Here is a 16,126-nt window from a genome sequence, read left to right on the forward strand (position 1 = left end):
CATAATTTGTTGTCCAGCTGATACTTCTAAACTGTCACCAGGCCTGATATAATTATTACCACAATTCAACTCCCAGATATATTACTTGGCATTTACAGTCTTTTTTTGTGAGCTCCTATTATTAAAGTCAACTCTATCCTTTGCAGAAATACACATTAAAAGGTCTATTGGGTAAGTTGCATAATATCAAAGAAACCATGGAGAAATATGGTTCTTATATGCAGGGCTGTGGAGTCGAGGTCGAAGAGTCAGAGACAATTTTGGGTGCCTGGAGTTGGAGTCGGCAAAAATTTAACGACTCCGACTCCTAATAAATTTACACTGTAATGAAAAAAAAATACAGCAAGTTCAAATGTCCCATTTCACAAAAAATAGTCATAATTAAGTACTTCTCTGATGTAAGAATAAAGCCCAGTGCATAGTTGTGTTACTACTAGTGTGAAGTTCAGATGAGCTATTATACAACCTGACATTCAGGTACATTACATCTGAAATAAAATGAAAACACTTTTTGTAATGTGTTTAACAAATTAATTTGAGTGTAAACAAGTGTAATGATGTAGGTGGAGGTGTGTGCGATGGCCTGATGTGTGTTCAGGGGTTCTCGTCTTTTGTTTAAACTGGCCAATACGGTACAGAGTCAGCTTCCTAGCCAGTAGTTCTGTGGTTAAATGACGTGTATGTTGCCTTCCTTTAATCAACATGGAAAATACATTCGCATATTAAATACAGAGGCGTCTGAGTCGGGGAGCTGGAGTTGGAAGTACCAGAAACTAAGGAGTCGGAGTCGAAGGATTTATCAACCGACTCCTCAGCCCTGCTTATGTGATTCATATATGATTCTTAGTTCTTGCATGATTTTATAATTAATTCAATTTCGTTTAATTTTGTTTAACTTTTCATATTAAATTTTGTTCATCATAACACTGTTCACATTAAAGTTTGCAACCTTTTAAATCCAATATAAGTATAAACAGATATCCATCCTGAATGTACCCCACATGTGCAAAATTAACACAAAACAAATGCAACCTATTAGACAACTATGAATAAGAGCAGCATGCTGGCTGCTGGGCTACTTCAGTGAAGGGTAGCTGTGAATTTGTCAACCCTTGATAGTTAGGAAGAGAAACAGAAAACCGAGATATCAAAGCTAATGTTTTGAGTGAATTTTTACACCCTTACTTATAAAACAGTAATGTATGGATACAAGACAGAAGCCAGGATGGGTGGGAGAGAAATGTGGATGGTTTGGATGCATAACACAGTTGTAGTATGTGTGTGTGGGTAGGGGATTGGCAGGTGTTTAATTGCCAGGACAACTGTGTCGAATACACATAGCACTTGGACAGTATTGGCTGGTGACGGTCACCCTGAATTCTTTTTAAGTCTGCCACCTCACTTTTTTTTTCCCCATGTTGCATCAGTACTGTAGCATAATTCATGGTCCGTTTCCAAAACAGAGATATAAAGAACGTCGCATAAACAGTAAAGTAGTGTAAACCTCCAGACAATTCCTATTAAAGAATTCAAACAAAGGTCACATTGGAGTTGCATTATGTCTATATTGGACTTAGTACCACAAACAAGAGTAGTCTAAATCTTTTAAGAAAAGTTGGGATTTCATTTGTTGTTTTTGCTGTTCATATTTCTCTAAAATGTTCAGATCTGTGTCGCACATTAGTGGGGAAAAAAAATGCATCTGAGTTGCAGCACTGTATCATGAACATAGCAATATTTAATACGACAATCTGAGGCCAACGTGCAAAAACCACCAGTGACCAACATGGAGAAATGGCATTCTATGGGATATACTTTAACCTTTTCAACTGACAGATTTCAGATCAATGGCCAAGGCCTGAAGGAGTTGTTGAACTAATCAGGAGTGAAGTGTATTCTAGGATTCTCAAATGAAACCCTCCACCTGTGCCCTTGACCCAATACCAACTAATTTTTTCAAAGAAGTATCAGGCGTGCTTATTGATAATGTTCTTGACATAATAAATTCGTCATTAGATACGGGGGTCTTCCCAGACTGTCTTAAGACTGCGGTAGTTAAACCCCTACTTAAGAAAAATAATCTCGATCCCTCTGCTCTTGAAAATTATAGACCCATCTCTAACCTGCCTTTCTTAAGTAAAATTCTAGAGAAGGCAGTCATTATACAGTTAAATGAGCACCTCAATAAACATGCTATTCTTGATAAATTTCAGTCAGGTTTTAGAACAAACCACAGCACAGAAACTGCACTTGTTAAAGTAGTAAATGACTTGCGGGTAAATGCAGACAGAGGCCATTTATCTGTTCTCATCCTCTTAGATCTGAGTGCCGCATTTGACACCATTGATCATAATATTCTTAAGAATCGCCTTAGTCAACGGGTGGGCCTCTCTGGCAGTGTCTTAAATTGGTTTGAATCCTACCTGGCAGGGAGAAAATTCTTTGTTAGTTGTGGTAATTATAACTCAAAGACACATGATATTCTATATGGTGTTCTACAAGGCTCTATCCTGGGTCCACTGCTCTTCTCAATCTACATGCTTCCATTAGGTCAGATTATCTCAGGGCACAACATGAGCTACCACAGCTATGCTGATGACACACAGCTGTATGTATCAATAGCACCTGATGACCCTAAATCTCTTGATTCGCTAACACAATGTCTAACTTGTATCTCAGAATGGATGAATAGTAACTTTCTCAAATTAAATAAAGAAAAAACCGAAATCTTAGTGATTGGCAATAATGGATACAATGAGGCTATTAGAAATAAACTGGATGCATTAGGATTAAAAGTCAAATCGGAGGTAAAAAGCTTAGGGGTAACCGTTGATTGTAATCTGAATTTTAAATCGCATATTAATCAGATCACTAGGACAGCATTTTTTCACCTAAGAAACATAGCAAAAGTTAGACCTCTTATATCATCGAAAGATGCAGAGAAATTAGTTCATGCGTTTGTTTTCAGTCGGCTAGATTACTGTAACGCACTCCTCTCAGGACTACCCAAAAAAGACATCAATCGTTTGCAACTACTGCAGAATGCAGCTGCTAGAATCCTTACCAGGAAAAGAAAATCCGAACACATTTCTCCAGTTTTGATGTCACTACACTGTTTACCTGTGTCATTCAGAATTGACTTTAAAATTCTGCTTATGGTTTATAAAGCTTTAAATAATCTCGCCCCGGCTTATATATCGGAATGTCTGACACCTTATATTCCAAATCGTAACCTCAGATCCTCAACTGAGTGTCTCCTTAGAATTCCAAGAGCAAAACTTAAAAGAAGTGGTGAGGCGGCCTTCTGCTGTTATGCATCTAAAATCTGGAATAGCCTGCCAGTAGGAATTTGCCAGGCTAATACAGTGGAGCACTTTAAAAAACTACACATTATTTTAACATGGCCTTCTCATAACTTCACTGTAATTTAATCCTGATACTCTGTATATCCAATTCATTATAATAACTATTCATTCAAAATCTGTACTAACCCCTACTCTCTCTTCTGTTTCCTTTTCCGGTGTCCTGTTGGTGGTGGCGTGCGCCACCACCATCTACCCAAAGCACCATGATGTTCCAACAATGATGGATGGATTAAAAGCCAGAAGTCTGTATGACCATCAGCATCAAGTGACTCAGTGAAAAACCCGAACTACAAAGAGGACTATTTCATTTATGTTAGGTAGAATGCCCAAAGGGGACTGGGCGGTCTCGTGGCCTGGAACCCCTACAGATTTTATTTTTTTCTCCAGCCTTCTGGAGTTTTTTTTTTGTTTTTTCTGTCCACCCTGGCCATCGGACCTTACTCCTTTCTATGTTAATTAATGTTGTCTTATTTTAATTTCTTATTTTGTCTTTTATTTTTCTTCTCTTCATTATGTAAAGCACTTTGAGCTACTTTTTGTATGAAAATGTGCTATATAAATAAATGTTGTTGTTGTTGTTGTAGGAAGGCTAAAAGGTAAAAAAAGGACCTTAGAATGTTTTGTATAGCCAGTCTGTTTGCGGCTTAGTACAACTTTTAATTTCCATGGGAAAGTAACCTTGACTGTGTGAATGTCTTAGTAACATTCCAGTGCTTTGAGAATCTGCCTGCTCTTATAGTGGAAGAAAACCAGGTGCTCAAAGCTTTCTTCTAAAAAGAATCTCAGCTCAGTTTTCAGTTTAATTTTAGAGAAACCTTGGACATTTAAATGGCGGTTGCTATCTGCTTTAGATGTTGGACACTTTCCAAGAAGCTCTGACTCCAGCAAGAAATCGTTCTTTTCACTTTTTGGTAAAGGATATACAATTTATTTTTGTATAGCCCAAAATCACACAAGAAGTGCCGCAATGGGTTTTAACAGGCCCTGTTCTCTTGACAGCCCCCCAGCCTTGACTCTCTAAGACGACAAGGAAAAACTTCCAAAACACCCTTGTAGGGAAAAAATGGAAGAAACCTTGGGAAAGGCAATTCAAAAAGAGACCTCTTTCCAGGTAGGTTGGGTGTGCAGTGGGTGTCAAAAAGAATGGGGCCAATACAATACACAGAACACAACACAAGTCATCCTCAATACAGAATATATATACACACACACACATTATATATATAATTATAAAATATATATTTGCAGCTGGAGATCCACAAAGGGAGAAAAGTAAAAAGTAAAAGACAGTCTCAGCCAGGTAGTAGCTTGATGATAGAGGTCCCTAGGGTTGAATATGTGAGATACAATAAAAACAGTGAGACAGGTAAGAAGTTAGAGAGATCAGTTACATAGCTGGTTTCGACATTTCTTCCTAAACTCTATTAAGAAAAGAACCTAAGAGGTTAGCTGGTAGCATTTGTGTTACGTACATGTACATGTTATAGGTAATCTGATAAAACAGGCCGTGTGCCAGCACTTCCCAAACACAGAAGGTTCACATGGATTTGGATCCCTTGGATACATACCACTCAGAAGAGAAAATTTATAATGAGAGGAAGAGAAATAAAAAATAACCCACAAAAAAGACTGGACAAAAATGGTAAGAAAATAAATTAATACATGCATATTTCAAAGTTATAAATAAAAAGGTTGCTTACCTAGTGAAATTCCAACAGGCCTTTGCATTCCACTTGACACAAGAAGCACACGACTGCTGCCGTCCATTCCAGCCTTTTCAATCTTTGACGGAGTGCCAGCATCTGACCAGAATAAAAGCCTTTATGGGTAGAAAGGAAAAGAATGTCTATAGTACATATCACCAAGAAAATGGGTCACATGATGCTGGATATCTCTTGATTCTCAATTTCTAAGTGTCTCATTCTCTCTAACACTTGTATTCATTAGTCAAAGAACATAGTTAGTGATGGGTGCTGCACGTAACCACTTTCACTGTAAATACATGTTTTACTATCTGGTGTTAATAATGATTAATAAAAATCATTGAAAGCATAGTCTCACCCAGAATAGGGATGCACTGCAACACCAGCTGGTTCCAAAAGATTTTCAATTAAAACTTTCCGTTTCCTTCCATCCAATGAGGCCACACTCACTGAATGAGAGAGGGTATCGGTCCAGTATAGTAGGCCATGTACCCAGTCCACAGCAATCCCTTGTACATGCCCCACATTACTCAGCAAACTTAATGGATCATGAGATGGCCCATTTAGAGAGGTTCTGCAAGAGAAAAGAAGCTTGATAAAAAAGTTTTTAAAATTGCCACCCTTCCCCACAACAAATGTGCTACTGCTCATCAGTTTACCGGTAGATGACCTCTTGCGAAGGCATACTGTAATACAGCATGTGGTTAGAGATATCAGCACTGACTGCACCAATGACTCCAGGGATCCCAGGTATCTCCCTGTACTCCTGTTTATTTACATCAATCCAACGAATTCCTTCTCCACTGCCAAACAAAACTAGTGCCTTTGTTCCTGTAGAAGAATAGAGAAAAACTATATCTACAGCTGTTCACATATCAAGCTAATTCTTCTGCATCAATGACCTATGAACATACCCATGTCTACAAATTTATCACAAGAAGTTTCAAACACTCTGCTGAGAAAGAATACTCAGGAGGCAGTTATAAATAAGCAAACTGAAATAGTATTAGGTGGATAAATAACCTTGGATCTTGGGGAAGTTAAATATAAAATGCACATTTTTAGAAGAACTAGAGGGTCTTTTACTTGTAAAGCATTTTGTGATATTCCAGGTCAGGCTTACTGCACTGTGTCCACAATACAATAAGATTATTACTCTTCCTACTCCTTCCTTGAATGGCAGGTAAGACAATGCTCAGACCTAAACATGCAAGAACAAAAACACAGGGTACAGTAGAGGAAACATCATCAGAAAAGTAATTTTAATGTAGATATAGGTATGATTTTGATGTTAATGAGTGGCTGTTATGTAGCCCTTTGCCTGCAGGATACATATTGTGATAAAATGTAGTAGTAGTAGTAGTAGTAATGTTCTACTGTTTAGAGAGAAAACTGACCATGCAGGACAGCAGGCTGCTTGCTACTTGTGCTGATCGACACATTTACAAAACAAAAGACGCTGATGGTAGAGGTGCAAAGGGATTTATGGTGGGCCAGTATTACGAGTTTTTTCTTTGGCTTCAGGGATTCTAGTGTTAATAATACTGCCTTCACTTCTCAAGTAGCATGTGACATATGAGGGGACCCCAAAAATTCCCAGAATCATTATATATATATATAAAAAAAAAATTAAGTTTAAAAACCAATTTCCTTTTAGTCACCTTCAAAAAACTCAACTCGAGATCCAATACTCTTGTATTAGCACTTCTCCCATTCCTGGAAACATTCCCCATACTCATTTTTTATTACTGTCTCTATGGCCTCTTTCTCTGGATTTCTTCCAGGGTAGCAACTCTTGTTTTCGACAGTCTCAATTTGAATTAATTTCAGGAACAAAAAGAAGTCACAGGGTGCCAGATCTGGCAAAGAAACTTGTAGCGGTGCTACTTGAATTTGAAACTGATTGGTCTTCTGCTGAGGGTGCAGGGGCTGTTGGGGGTCATAGAATGACAGCGTGGCTTTTAAAAAGGGGGCCAGTGACCAAAAGAGGGGCGTTTTTTTTTTTTTGGAATTGGTGTTTTAAATTCCTGTCTGTCTGTCTTCTGTTGGGTTACCTGTACTTATTCGTTTTATCCTGGATCGTTTCGTGGTTGGGTCTGGATTGTCTGCTTGTGTACATGAGGACTGTAAGTGGATTCGTGGCCATCCTGCAAGGAAAGGAGTTTCCTGAACCCGTCCACACCATTTCAGGAACTACCAGTAGAACTATATCTTTACATTCCCATTCAACTGGGGAATCTCTGGACTATCTATTCTCATCATTACATTTCATCTGTTGCCATTTTTCATGGACTTTGCTGTATGTGTTTTATTTGTGCTTTGTGTATTTAATGTAATATCGCCGTAAGGGGAAAGGGGTGGTATTGTTGTTTTCATTAATAGTGTTAATACATTCTTTATTTGCTATTTTATTTCCGTTGGCTTTTTGTCTCTGTGTGCGAGTGCATGCGAGTCGGGCCAAGGCTGGGTGCGTCCCTGGAATCTCCACCATAAAAATAAATAAATCACCATGAATCTTAGCAGCACCAGACCGCTACAAGCTGCCAGATTATTTCTGGTGAAAACCTCTTGGACTGACAAGGAATTTTGTGCAGGTGCAGTGCATTGTCATGGGGCAAAATCAAGTTTTGGGTGTTCCACCACTGTGGATATTTTTCTCCTTGATGCTTTTCTGTAGATGCGTCAGCACATCAGTGTAATGTCACTGATCAACACTCTGTCCATGGGGAAAAAACCCTTTATGAAGTTCTTCATTGTTGAAAAAAATCAATCATCACTGTCTTGTTCAATTTGACCTGATGTGCTTTTTTCGGTTTGTGTCTTCTACTGACTGAATTGTTGCTTGGTTTCAGAGTTGTTTCCGAAGATCCAAGTTTTGTCACCAGTAATGACCTTTGAAAAAAATCCAGGGTAATTTCTCCATTTTTCTTTCAAGTCCTCACACATAGCAGCATGATTCGAGGAATGAATCTTACAGAGGCTCGGTTTATGCCAAGATCTTGAGTCAGAATTAATTAAATTTAATTCAAAGAAAAACTCGTGATTTCTGCTAATTCATCAATAGTATGAAGATGACTGACCAGGATTGCTTGTTGAAGATCCTGTTGGAGAGCTGAATCATCAACTGACATATTTCCTGTTTTAAAACACGTGTATCACTTGAAGACTTGTGTTTTTTTTCATTGTTTCGTCTTTAAAAGCTTGTTTACCTAACAAAATAAAAAAAAAATTACACAAATATTTTGCTCTTAAAAAAACTGCCATAGTCACAAGGAGAAAATAAATCGCCCAAGTGGCGTCCATGACTGTAGGATAAATGCCAAACATACAAATTTGATCATCTCAGCATTATGTTGCTCAGAGGACTGATTAACAAGAATGCAGGCAAGTGATATGTGGCGGCATATTCAAGAACTACACCCTACTGCAGTGTTATTGGCCAATTCCAGTAATTTTTGGGTCCCCCTCACAAGTGTCCTGAAAAGAAGAAGTCTGTGCTACAGTAAAACTGTGAACTAACCAGACATTTCTGTGTAGTGTTTTCCAGTACTCTGCTGAGCAGGTGTTACACCAGGATTTTATGCTGCCAGTAAAGATGGATTCTGTTGCACACCTACTGAATTAATTGAGTAAAGACAGCGATATTTGGGCTTTCCAATGACACATGTTGAAGTATCAGTATTAGTAAGAGGTCTTGACAATAATGGACACAGTTATGCCTACATTAAGTGATCAATGATGGTAACTTAAATTTTAAAGCTGTTGAACCTCATCACAGGACTCCCACTAATGCAGGTAAAAGTGGTCTGCACCCTGTTCCATTAAGTTCATCATCGGCTCCTTGGTTTTCTTGACTTTAAAAGAAACAGACTGCTTTTCCTGTCAAAGCTACAATAATAAACTTTTCAGAAACCAGTAACCCACATTGTTGCTTAATTCTTAACATTAACATGTCATAAGCAAGATTTACTGCTTTGATACTGGCACAGGGAACTACTAAGAATACAAGACAAATTGAAAATAATTCTAGTGCTTCTGCACAAGCCCTGTGTGTATTTTAGCACAAATATGCTTTAGTTGAAAAATGTTACAGCTTTCAAAATTTATAAACGCTTAAATTTGATCTTTTTCATCTTTGTCAACACACCAAACACCAAAGAGGTCCTATGGCTTAGTCATCTTACCGACAGCTCTACAGTCTCCGGTCTCCTCAGTCACTTTGTATCCTGGGTGGCACTCACACTTGTAAGTGCCATTCAGGTTAATACAAAGCTGGCTGCAAGCTTCAGGGTTTAGGCATTCATTTATGTCTGTAAACACAGAAAAGAATTAATTTAATATGCTGTGTATTATTACTCTAAATGGTATAAACAAACTTCCTTAAAAGAGTAAAAAAAACATCCTAAAAGGCACTGAGTAGATATAATATATATATGACAGTACCCCACTTTTAGTCCCACGTTCCCAAAAATGTGTTGGTTAGGTTAATCAGCAATTCTGAACCAATCCCATGTAACTGGAAGTCTGAGTGCATACACAAGTGGGCCCTACAAAGGACTGGCACCCTACTCGGCATTGCTTTCTGTCTTGCAGCCCATTTTGCTGCCATTGACTCCAACTCCTGACTCTGAACTGAATCAAGCATGTTGAGGAACACTTATGTGGAGAGTAAATGAGGAGGAGTGTGCAGGATTATGTCCTGTGATGTACTAGAACCATACACCCAGGTCTTTTTCTTATTTTTTTTTTTCAGGGATAGGGATATTTTTCCCTGCAAACGCTGACCTGCATAACCAGGGAAGAAAATTATTGGATGCAACAACAAGGGCCTCAGAACCTAAAATGGATAGGTTGACTTTAAACAAACTTTATGGATAGATACACAGTGACAAAAGGTATCTCACCATGCCCTATAAACGGAAGAAACCAGAAACCTAATCAGATGTTTATTAACACTAGAATTACCAAAGCCTACGAAAAACTTGTAAATCTGTCCCACCTTAAATCCATTTGCACCTCTCCGTCGGCATCTTTTGACTTGTAAATGTGCTGATCAAGACAAGCAGCCTACTAATTCATCCCCCCACCGCCGCAGAACGGGCACAAAGTTGTCCCTGTTCTAGCCTTGATTATCTGGGAGTGAAATGCTGGAGTTTTAGAATGGAAATAATAGATCATTATTTGGAACACATGCATTTCATGTGTGTTCCGTTTCTACAATAATCTGTGTAAACACATCGTTAAAACAGAAACATTTTTCATATTTTAGTAATAAATGACAAAATGTAGACATAAACTATATAATGTGTATAGCCTGAAGTCCAAAGATCAAATAAACACAAATAAAAACTTTGTGCCTGTTCTGCGGTGTTGGGGGAATGGAATAGTAGGCTGCTTGCTGCTTGTCTTGATTGGCACATTTACAAGACAAAAGATGCTGACGGAGAGGTGCAAACAGATTTATGGTGGGCCGGATTTACGAATTTTTTTCATAGGCTTTGGTAATTCTAGTGTTAGATCTATCCATCATTTTAATAACTTGCTTATCCATTTCTGGGCCTTGTGGTGCCACTATGACTGCAAAATACACACAAGATAGCAATCATTCTTGCACAGGATGCAGGTTCATTGCAGGACACACATATACAGTATATTTAAAAAGTTTTTAGACCACTTCACTTTCTACACACTTCACTGTCCTGCAGATTTAATTTTAAATGAATATATTTGTCATACTGCCCATCAATCTACTCTTAATAAAAATAATAAAAATGTGTTTTCGGAAAGGTCTGCATATTTATTAAAAATCCAAGAGTGAAATGTCTTATTTATATAAGTATTCAGACCCTTTGCTGTGGTACTTCACATTTTGCTCAGGTGCATCCAATTTACTTTAATTTTCCATGAGATGTGTCTTGAACTTGACTGGAGTCCACCTGTGGCAAACTGAATTGAACAGAGCTGTGTATGTAAGGTCCCAAAATTCATATCTCATGTAGGACAAACACAAAGCCATGATGTTCAAGGAACTTTCTAAAAACCTCCATGATCAATTTATGTTAAAGGCACAGATTAGGTCAAGGGGATAAAACCATTTCTAAAGCTTTGAATGTTCTCAGGAGCACAGTGGTCTCAATAATTGTGAAATGTAAGAAGTTTAGAACTAACAGGACTCTTTCCTAGAGTTAGCCATCCAGCCATACTGAGTAACCACACAAGAAGGGCCTTGGTCAGGGAGGGATCAACAGCCCATTGGCCATTCTAACTGAGCTTCAGACGTCTTCTGCTCAGATTGGATAGTCAGAAGGAAGATCAACTCAGCAGCACTCAGAAAGTCAGGCGTTTATGGTGGAATGGCTAGGTGGAAGCCACTCTTGAGTAAAAGGCATATGTCAATTTAATGGACTATGGGAGAATGAAAAGAAAATATTCTCTGGTCTGATGAGATAAAAATTGTAATCACCACCTTCCTAATACCATCTCTACAATGAAGCATGGAGGCAGCATCACATTATGGGGGTGCAGGGACAGAGAGACTGATCAGAAATAAGGGAAGGATGAATGAGGCCAAATCCAGGGATGTCCTTGAAGAAAACCTGCTCCAGAGTGCATGCCACCTCAGAACGGGGCAACAGTTCACCTTTCAGTATGGCAACAAATCGAGGCATAGAGCCAAGACAACTCTGGAGTGGCTTCATTGAAGTCTCCGAGTATCCTTAAGTGGCCTGGCCAAAGCCCAGACTCAAACCATATAGAACATCTTTGGACAGACCTGAAGATGGCAATTTACAGCTGCTTTTTAACCAGTCTAACAGAGCTTGAGAGGATCTGCCAGGACGAATGGGATAAATTGCAAAAATTCTGGTTTACAAAGCTTGTTGAGACTTGCCCCAAGAAAATCCATAGCTGCAGTTACTGCCTAAGGGGCTCATACAAAGTACGAATTAGGAGTCTGAATACTCCTATGAATGAGAGATTTCAACATTTATTTTTAATAAATTTTACAATGTCAGGAAGTTTTACATTATGGGTTACCTAGTATAGACTGATACTCAAAAATAACACATTTTGTCCATTTAAAATTAAATCAACAACACAAAGTGTTTGTTAGTTATTTGTGCAGAAATGTAATTAATATATATTTATAAACCGTTACTAAGTAATATACAATATTTATAAACTGTTACTAAACCTCCTCTCTTCTGTTTCTCTTCTTGATGAGGTATTTGGCACCAGTGCACTACTGCCCTCCTGAATATGGAAAAGTCATCTCAGATAAAGGAGCACTGGAATCATCGGATGGAAAGATTCTCTCATCAGACACCACAAACTTGGGAAGTAGGCAGCTATCTGGCCGAGGTCTCCAGGACCCTGACTGTGTCTGACTTTGTTTTTGAATTTCTCTCCAACAACTTAAATACCCTTCGTGGTCATCTGGCCATAGTTCAACAATGAATTAATGAACAGATATTGTTGGTTTCCATTTATGTTAATCAGTTTCTACTTTTTTTCTGCATTTTTTAATAAATCTGTATTTTTATATGTGCTAATTCTGGATTTAGTAATTACTAGAATCTATACTTGTATTTTGCCTGAGAATTTCTTCACAGTGCTCCATGCTTGCACTCTCTCAACAGTGCTATACAAAAAAAAAAAGGTTGTACTGAATTGTATTGCCAGAAATTGTGCAGAAAGTGTAGGGGTATGAATACTTCCTGAATCCTCTGTATATTCACCTTACACATGCCTTGGTGATGTGAAAAGTAAATGAGAAAAAAAAATTCTAAACTGATATATATGATTCTAGAGTAGTGAGGCGGTAGGTAAATCAGTTTTTGAACACTATTTTAATGCAATGATTTAAAATTGCCACTCATCACCTACCAGATGTCTTAAAAGCTAACATCAGGGTGTCTTGGGTAATTAACATAGAAGGCCAACTTTAGCTCACCCTCACAGTCGGTGTTTCCAACCAAGTTCATGCCATCAGGACAGTCGCAAATGAAGCCCATGGGCAAGTTCACACAGAGATGAGAGCAGCCACCATTGTTGTCTAAACACTCATTCTTATCTAAACATAAAGAAGAAGAAGAGGGAAGATTAGTTTGTGAAGCTGGAATTTACCTTCTGATACAATCAGAAAATCATTGTGCATTAGATCTTATTGATACATTTACACTGCTGGCCATTACAATTGCAACACCAAGAAAGATGTGAAGTATCAAAGTGAAATTATTTATGGCAGAGTCCTTCTGATACAGGTGCAGCTCAGTCATCCATGTGGAATGCACAATAATCCATATTTGGCACATCCACCACGGATGGATGGAAATAACTGCTTTTATAGTCTGACATGGATAGGAAGACACATTGAATGTCCGTTTGAGGAATGACCTGCCATGCAACTTCTACACATGCTCAGAGTTCATCCGTGATAACCACTAGTGGTTTTTGTCTCACCATGCTCCAGATGTGCTCAATGAAAATGCAGGCCAGGAAAGAAGTGGCACATGGTGGTCACCCAGGAACAGCAAGAGGTTTCATGCCACACATTCTCAAGCGTTATTCAGTTAGAATATGGCACCAGGGAACCTCTGCAGATTGGGTATTGCATCTTCAACATCTCTGTCAAATAACACTGGCTGGTCAAGGTACTGACACTACATCAGTGGCAGGAACGGGTGTGGAACCCAATGGTACACCTAACTATAACACCTGGGGCTGGGCCCATATGGTTATGCTAACTGTGTGCATCCAGGAGCCTTTCACCACTGTGCCTTCATACACAGATTTATCACAGTGAAGTAAACTGAACCAGAATTAATTTAAAAGCACAACACAATTCCAGTCATCCTGGGATTGGTTGGCACTACTGCAGTCAAAGATAGCTGTGGTCGAGGCTCAAGGGTATCCAAACCAATGGTTGACACGCATGAAGGCCCTGCTGCTACAAACAGCACATAACAAGCGTGTGTGGACACCCATCCCATATTCCAACAATTGTCCCTTGCACAAAGTCCTAAACCTGGACAGACGTCTGTTGACCTTTTCACTAGGGCATGTATGGTGGTAACCAAAGTACCAGCAATTATTCAGTAAGATTACTTTGCATGCAACTTTAATACCCTCTATGGAAATATCCAAGGTGCATATCCTGCACCCATAATTTACATACGTGTTGTACTTGTAATCATTTCCACACACTACTACAACCTAGCCATCATTCAAGTTTTCGAACAATAAGACACGTTTTTCCATCAGTGCATTACAGGAAGCAGATAAATAGCAATTGTTCAGTAAGGAAAAATAAAAACACCAGGAATTACCACAGTCATGCTCATCCGACCCGTCTTCACAGTCAGGATAGTTGTCACACCTCCAGTCTTGGGGAATGCACTTACTGTTCTTGCAGGTGAAACCTGAATTTTTACAATCACCAAATGGGTGGTCACAACCCATTTCATCCGTCCCATTCAAGCAATCCTCTGTGCCATCACAGATCTGGGTTACTGAAATGCAGGAATTAGAATTCTCGCAAGGGAACAAGCCAGGATCACAGAAAAAGCAGTCAGCCTCGTCACTTCCATCCTCACAGTCCTTCTCGCGATTACAGCGGAAATCAGCTGAGATGCAAAGCCCTTTGCCACACTGGAATTCATCTTGCTTGCATGCTGGCCAGCCTAGAAAGAAGCCAAATAAGACCTTAGACCTGGGAATTGGTGAAGCTTGCTTTGTATGGGACAAAGCCGTGCCTGTGATCTTGCTACATGACCGCTGGCCTGTCAAAAGAACAGAATAGATTTAGCATAGTAGCCTTGGACAAAATAAAAACCAAAATAATGAAAACACAATTCAAAGTACAACGTGTTAATGTACCTTCCTCTTCCTGATATCCTCTACTTTTGTATATTTGTCATAATAAATGGCTCCCAATCTTTTAAAAAACATAATACTAGATAAAGATAACCAGAGTAAAATAACTTCTAATTTGCTACTTAATATATTTAGGTAATAAAGTTATCCAACAACCTGTGCTGTCTGTGTGAAAAGGTAATTGCCCCCCACTTGTCCCTGTAATAGTGGATCAAAGATATTTGAAGATTAGACTCTCCTGACTAAACATATTCACTCCTGATAAATCTAAGGCTATGTCTACACTACCACACTTTTGTTTAAAAACACAGACATTAGTCCCTGTTTTCGCCTACCTTTCACCATCTTGGCATCTGAAACCCCTGAAATTGGAGACTTTTAAAAAACACTCTTCAGAGCTGCGTATTTCTGAAAAAATTGGAAAAGTGCTAGAGCGTGGATTGGTGAAAAACAGATTTTTAAAAATGCAGATTCTAATCGGGTTCTGATTGGTTGGTGCTTACTATGTGGTTAGATCCTGTTCATTATACTGTCTAATTCATTGATCTGCTGCCCTTCACAGTAGAAAACTATATTCCAACACAGCGGACACAGAGGAGTTCATATTTGGTGCTTGTTGTGTTGCGTACCTGTACACATCTATTTATTTTGTACAGTTTGAATGTTGCATACATGCACATTTGAATATAAACCGAGTGACATTGTGCTAAGACTATATAATGCACAAGTGAGACCGCATATGAAGAACTGCGTGCAGTTCTGGTTACCATGCTACAAGAAAGAGACATAGTAGCACCTGAAGCTGTGCAGAGGAGAGCAATTAGATACATCCCAGGACTTAAGAACATGCCATACTCTGACAGACTCAGATAAATAAACAGAGAAGACTGTGTGAGGACATACTCAAGGTCTTCAAAAGCCTCACGGGCAATTGATAAAGTAGATCCAACAAGATTTTTTCAGCTTAAAAGGTGAATCTCATACTTGACTACAACAGGAGAAATTAAGGGAAAGCTCATTTAAGACTTAAGCCAGAAATCACTTCTTTAGGCAAAGAGTTGTGGGACTCTGGAACAAACTCCTGAGACATGGAGTTGAAGCAGAAACCTTGACAACCTATAAGAAGTATCAGGATTAGCTACAAGCCAAACAAAGGAGGTGGATAAACTAAATGGTCTCCTCTCA

At 38.8% G+C, this 16,126-nt stretch overlaps 1 protein-coding gene across 2 annotated transcripts in view; it reads right to left on the reverse strand.

Annotated features, from left to right (window-relative positions):
• Positions 1–16,126, reverse strand: part of LOC114662879 (very low-density lipoprotein receptor-like) — a 55,595-nt gene that overhangs the window by 25,139 nt on the left and 14,330 nt on the right. For both annotated transcript variants that reach the window (XM_028816591.2, XM_028816592.2), the window contains 6 exons: positions 14,395–14,748; positions 13,020–13,139; positions 9,253–9,378; positions 5,728–5,899; positions 5,427–5,642; positions 5,066–5,184 (listed from right to left, as the gene is read on the reverse strand). In XM_028816591.2, the coding sequence (XP_028672424.1) occupies positions 5,066–5,184; positions 5,427–5,642; positions 5,728–5,899; positions 9,253–9,378; positions 13,020–13,139; positions 14,395–14,748 (1,107 nt within the window). The remainder of the gene's footprint in view (positions 1–5,065; positions 5,185–5,426; positions 5,643–5,727; positions 5,900–9,252; positions 9,379–13,019; positions 13,140–14,394; positions 14,749–16,126) is intronic.

This window comes from Erpetoichthys calabaricus, chromosome 12 (assembly GCF_900747795.2).
Source record: "Erpetoichthys calabaricus chromosome 12, fErpCal1.3, whole genome shotgun sequence".
Classification (NCBI taxonomy): domain Eukaryota; kingdom Metazoa; phylum Chordata; class Cladistia; order Polypteriformes; family Polypteridae; genus Erpetoichthys; species Erpetoichthys calabaricus.